Source organism: Arachis ipaensis, chromosome B03 (assembly GCF_000816755.2).
Source record: "Arachis ipaensis cultivar K30076 chromosome B03, Araip1.1, whole genome shotgun sequence".
Lineage (NCBI taxonomy): Eukaryota > Viridiplantae > Streptophyta > Magnoliopsida > Fabales > Fabaceae > Arachis > Arachis ipaensis.
In genome coordinates, this window is record NC_029787.2 from 120,993,200 (window position 1) to 120,997,749 (window position 4,550).

Genomic DNA, 4,550 nt, shown 5'->3' on the forward strand with positions numbered 1-4,550 from the left:
ATTTTTTTTTTCAAATATTCTCTAATACATATTATTATTTTTTATGACTTTTATTATTTTTTGTTTATATAAATTTTTTTTATCTTTTATTATACTATATTTATGTTGTGTATAAATATATTTAATTTATTATAATCTATTTTAAATAAAAATTATCAAACATAAATCACATTCATACCAACTTATTTTTATCAAAATCAATTTTACAAAATTAATTGTATACAAACATCAATTTATAAATATTAATTTAAACACACACTTGATAATTTCATTTACCAACATGGACCAGCTATATGCTTATAAAAGGGAAGCAAATCCTCTTTTAATTTATCATCAAACTCACTCAACTTCTTGCGTGTAAAAGAGAAAAAAGAGCAACAATGTTTTTTCAACTTGCACTTACTTTCTTAGTGATAACACTTTTTATGTACCTTCGTCCTACTCCAACAGCAAAATCTAAAGCCCTCCGTCACCTCCCAAACCCTCCGAGTCCGAAGCCCCGCCTCCCCTTAGTGGGACACCTCCACCTCTTGGACCCTCTCATCCACCACTCTCTCATCCATCTCTCCAAGCGCCATGGTCCCATTTTCTCACTCTACTTTGGCTCTTTGCCCACCGTAGTCGCCTCTTCTCCTGAACTTTTCAAGCTCTTCCTCCAAACCCACGAAGCCACTTCTTTCAACACTAGGTTCCAAACCTCTGCCATCCGCCGTCTAACGTACGACAACTCCGTCGCCATGGTACCTTTCGGACCTTACTGGAAGTTCATAAGAAAGCTCATCATGAACGATCTCCTCAACGCCACCACAGTTGCGAAGCTCAGACCCCTCAGGAGCCAAGAGATTAAGAAAGTTCTCAAAGTTCTTGCACAGAATACGGAAGCTCAAACACCCGTCGACATCACCGAGGAGCTTCTGAAATGGACCAACAGCACCATCTCCAAGATGATGCTTGGGGAGGCAGAGGAGATCAGACACATTGCCCGCGAACTTCTCAAGATTTTCGGCGAGTACAGCCTCTCCGACTTCATCTGGCCCTTAAAAAAACTCAAAGTTGGCCAGTACGAAAAGAGGATCGACAACATCTTGGGCATGTATGACCCCGTAGTTGAGAGAGTCATCAAGAAACGTCAGGAGATCAGAAGGAGGAGGAAGGAGAAGAATGGCGAGCTCGAAGAAGGCGAACAGAGCGTGGTCTTCCTCGACACCTTGCTTGATTTTGCAGAGGATGAAACCATGGAGATCAAGATCACCAAGGAACAAATCAAGGCTCTCGTCGTCGTAAGTATCGTGCATGCTCCTTTAATTTCGATGAACAATAATGTTATTGACTTTAATTTAATTTGCGTGTGCAGGATTTCTTTTCTGCAGGAACAGATTCGACAGCGGTTGCAACAGACTGGGCGTTGGCAGAGCTGATAAACAACCCAAGGGTTCTTGCAAAGGCCCGTGAAGAAGTGTACAACGTGGTTGGGAAAGACAGGCTTGTAGAAGAAACAGACATACAGAACCTTCCATACATCAGAGCCATTGTGAAAGAGACGTTCCGCATGCACCCGCCACTCCCAGTCGTGAAGAGGAAGTGCGTGGCAGAGTGCGAAGTGGACGGTTATGTCATCCCAGAGGGAGCTCTCATACTCTTCAACGTCTGGGCCGTGCAAAGAGACCCTAAGTATTGGGAAAGCCCGCTGGAGTTCAAGCCCGAGAGGTTCTTGGAGAACCCCACAGAAGCAGGGGAGGCCGGGGCCGTTGACCTCAGGGGCCAACACTTCACGCTGTTGCCGTTTGGATCAGGGAGGAGAATGTGCCCGGGTGTCAACTTGGCCACTGCTGGAATGGCAACCCTGCTTGCTTCGCTCATTCAGAACTTCGACCTGCAGGTTGTGGGCCCTAACGGAAAGCCCCTCAAGGGTAAGGATAACAGGGCCAGCATGGAGGAGAGGCCCGGGCTTACTGTCCCAAGGGCCCACAACCTTGTGTGTGTTCCGGTTGCTAGGTCCACCGCAATAACAAAGCTCCTTTCCTCGTAAAAACTCAGCATTATGCCTTAATCATATAAAATAGTTTCAATAAGTGTGTCTGTTGCTCGACCACGACATTGATGACTATCAATGAAGTTTCACGGCATGGCTTCCATTCACTACTTCACATGTGCTGTAATTTCTTTTTTTTTGCCACTTATTTCAAAAGAAAATCGTCATTTAATTTAAAATATTTAATGTAATGCAATGTAATGCCTTGTATGTTTGTCTCTTCTCCATTGTTTTCACTCGTCGTCACCACACATACAAACTTCTATATTTAGAAAAGTTGTCTTGTCGAAGTGGAGAAGCTAATTATAATAGAATTGTAAGCATACAATGTTTTTTAATTTTCGTTTCCGATTGTTGATGCCAATTTGATGCCTTTTATCCCTATAGATGTTGCAGGCTATACATACCGCTCTATCAATGTTTTTAGTGTGAATATACCATTTATGAAACTACAGGTTCAATTTTTTAATCTCAATGTAATTTCCGCGGGGCTATATAAAATTGAATTATTTTCTTGTGCCGGAGTACACTAGTACTCACTTAAGGACAAAAAGGGGAAATCAACCTACTCAAACGACTTTAGTTTCACCAACAATAATAATAATTATTTAGAAAATATAACTCCTCCCAAAAGATTGTTTACAAAATTTGTTTAGTAGATGCCGTATAAAGTAAATAATAATGATGCTCAAGAAAGTGGGAAGTAAAATTTCTTTATTAAAATGTAAAAGATTCTACATATTAGAAGTAATAAAGTATAAACAAACTAGACTTAAGATGGTTCAGTAGAAATTTAAAGAGATCATAGAAAACTAACACTAATGAATTAAAACAATATATAGTAAAAAATTAACAAAAAAAAGTCACAATACTCGTTCACTTTGTGAGTGTGACTTAGCAATTGAAATATTAAGAAACTTATCTGTCTTAGCAAATTACTTGTAAGGATTTTTTAATTAGTGCTTATAATCGTACTGACATCTTCATCACATGTATTCAAGGATAACCTATAGGATTTCTTCTATTAAGGATCCCTAGGTATAAAATGTCTTGGAAGTACGGGTATTAATATCTGAAAGAGCATTGTTAAAACTATTCAACTCCAAATAGATAATTTAGATGCTCTGCTTGAGTCAGACTTGTAGTGAAATGGGTAAGAAATTTGATAAAGATATAAAAGTCAAAAGGCAAGGAATTAGACCATATGGCAGGCCTGTTAGGGTTACTAAATACACCTTGCATCATATTGTGTCTCTCACCCCTTCCAATATCATCCAAGCTTAAAAAAAAAGTTGATATCATCCAATATCTCCCACCCCTTCCAATTTCATATATGTAGGTTTGTCAAAGTTCTTGAAAAGACAAACTTGCAAAATCTTACAAGAGAAAGGAGTTTTGTTTATTACAGGAGTCTGACCACCCCTATGTCCTGTTGGGCTCTTAGTTCTATCGATCTCTTTGGCTCAGAATGAGATCATCTATAGTTATCAGGTCTTCGTTATATCATCTTGTTGAGGAGATGGATGCCTTCTTTCATCTCCATGAGCCTGTCCACCCCTCAAATATAGTTTCTCAGGTCTTCGTTGGAATTCGACTTTATTTCAGACTCTTGAAATGAGAAATATGCGTTCTTTTCTTAGCATCAAATTGTTATTCCAAGTGTTGGATTCGGTGACACGTCTTGCATCATTCTAACATTATCGTTTCCCAATCCAACCCCTTCCAATTCTATGTGAATCGTTAAAGTCATGTTTAAGGATTTACTTTGATGATTCATACACTTACCTGTGTTGCTCCCCTTGATGAGGAGTTTGCTTTTGAAAATCACATTAAGCTACTGAGCTTACGAGATAATAGAAAACTTCTTCCTTACTACAATGCAAAAGAGATCAGGAGGATAACTTTGCAAAAACTTTCCGTTGATGAAATATAATGTTGTATTTCTTTCATCTAAAAAAAATTAAAAAATCATTACTTCCCAAATGTCCAAAACACATTAATTTTTCTTGTCAAATTATAAAAAAAAAAAACAAAAAACAAAAAACACTAAATCAATACTCATAAACACCTTTTATTTCAACACTATCCCTGTCAATTTATGGATTTGGATCCTCTAAAGTTTGAATTTCACTTTAGAGAGTAAAGTGTGATTTTCTACCTTTGAATAGTTTCTCTTTCATATTTATTATTGGTCTCACCTATAAAATCAATGGTGAGATATCACAATTTACTCTCTAAAGTGAAATTCAAACTTTAGAGAATCCAAATTCTCAATTTATTATGTTAGTACTCATTAACAGGTTATCCTATCCCTGTTTCATTCGGTTAAAATTGAACATAACTACAAAATCCCAACCTAACTTAAACACAATGAAACCTATAAACTACATTAACTAAGAACATTTGGGATACCCAACCACACTCAACATGAATATAGTGAAGAACCATTACTACAATGAAAAAAAAGAAAAAGAAAAAGAAAAAAAAAATATAGATAAATAACCCTTAACTAATCAAC

General features: G+C 37.5%; 1 protein-coding gene across 1 annotated transcript; it reads left to right on the plus strand.

Annotated features, from left to right (window-relative positions):
- Window positions 316-2,414, plus strand: LOC107631190 (2-hydroxyisoflavanone synthase). Its single transcript, XM_016334547.2, has 2 exons — window positions 316-1,280; window positions 1,355-2,414. The coding sequence occupies exons 1-2, from the start codon at window positions 381-383 to the stop codon at window positions 2,027-2,029; spliced, it is 1,575 nt and encodes a 524-aa protein (XP_016190033.1). The 5' UTR covers window positions 316-380; the 3' UTR covers window positions 2,030-2,414.

Bases quoted from the DNA above. Each gene is read 5' to 3' on its own strand.
- LOC107631190 (XM_016334547.2), top strand. From the start codon at position 381: ATGTTTTTTCAACTTGCACTTACTTTCTTAGTGATAACACTTTTTATG. The intron at 1,281-1,354 runs GTAAGTATCGTG...TTGCGTGTGCAG, and splicing joins AAATCAAGGCTCTCGTCGTC to GATTTCTTTTCTGCAGGAAC.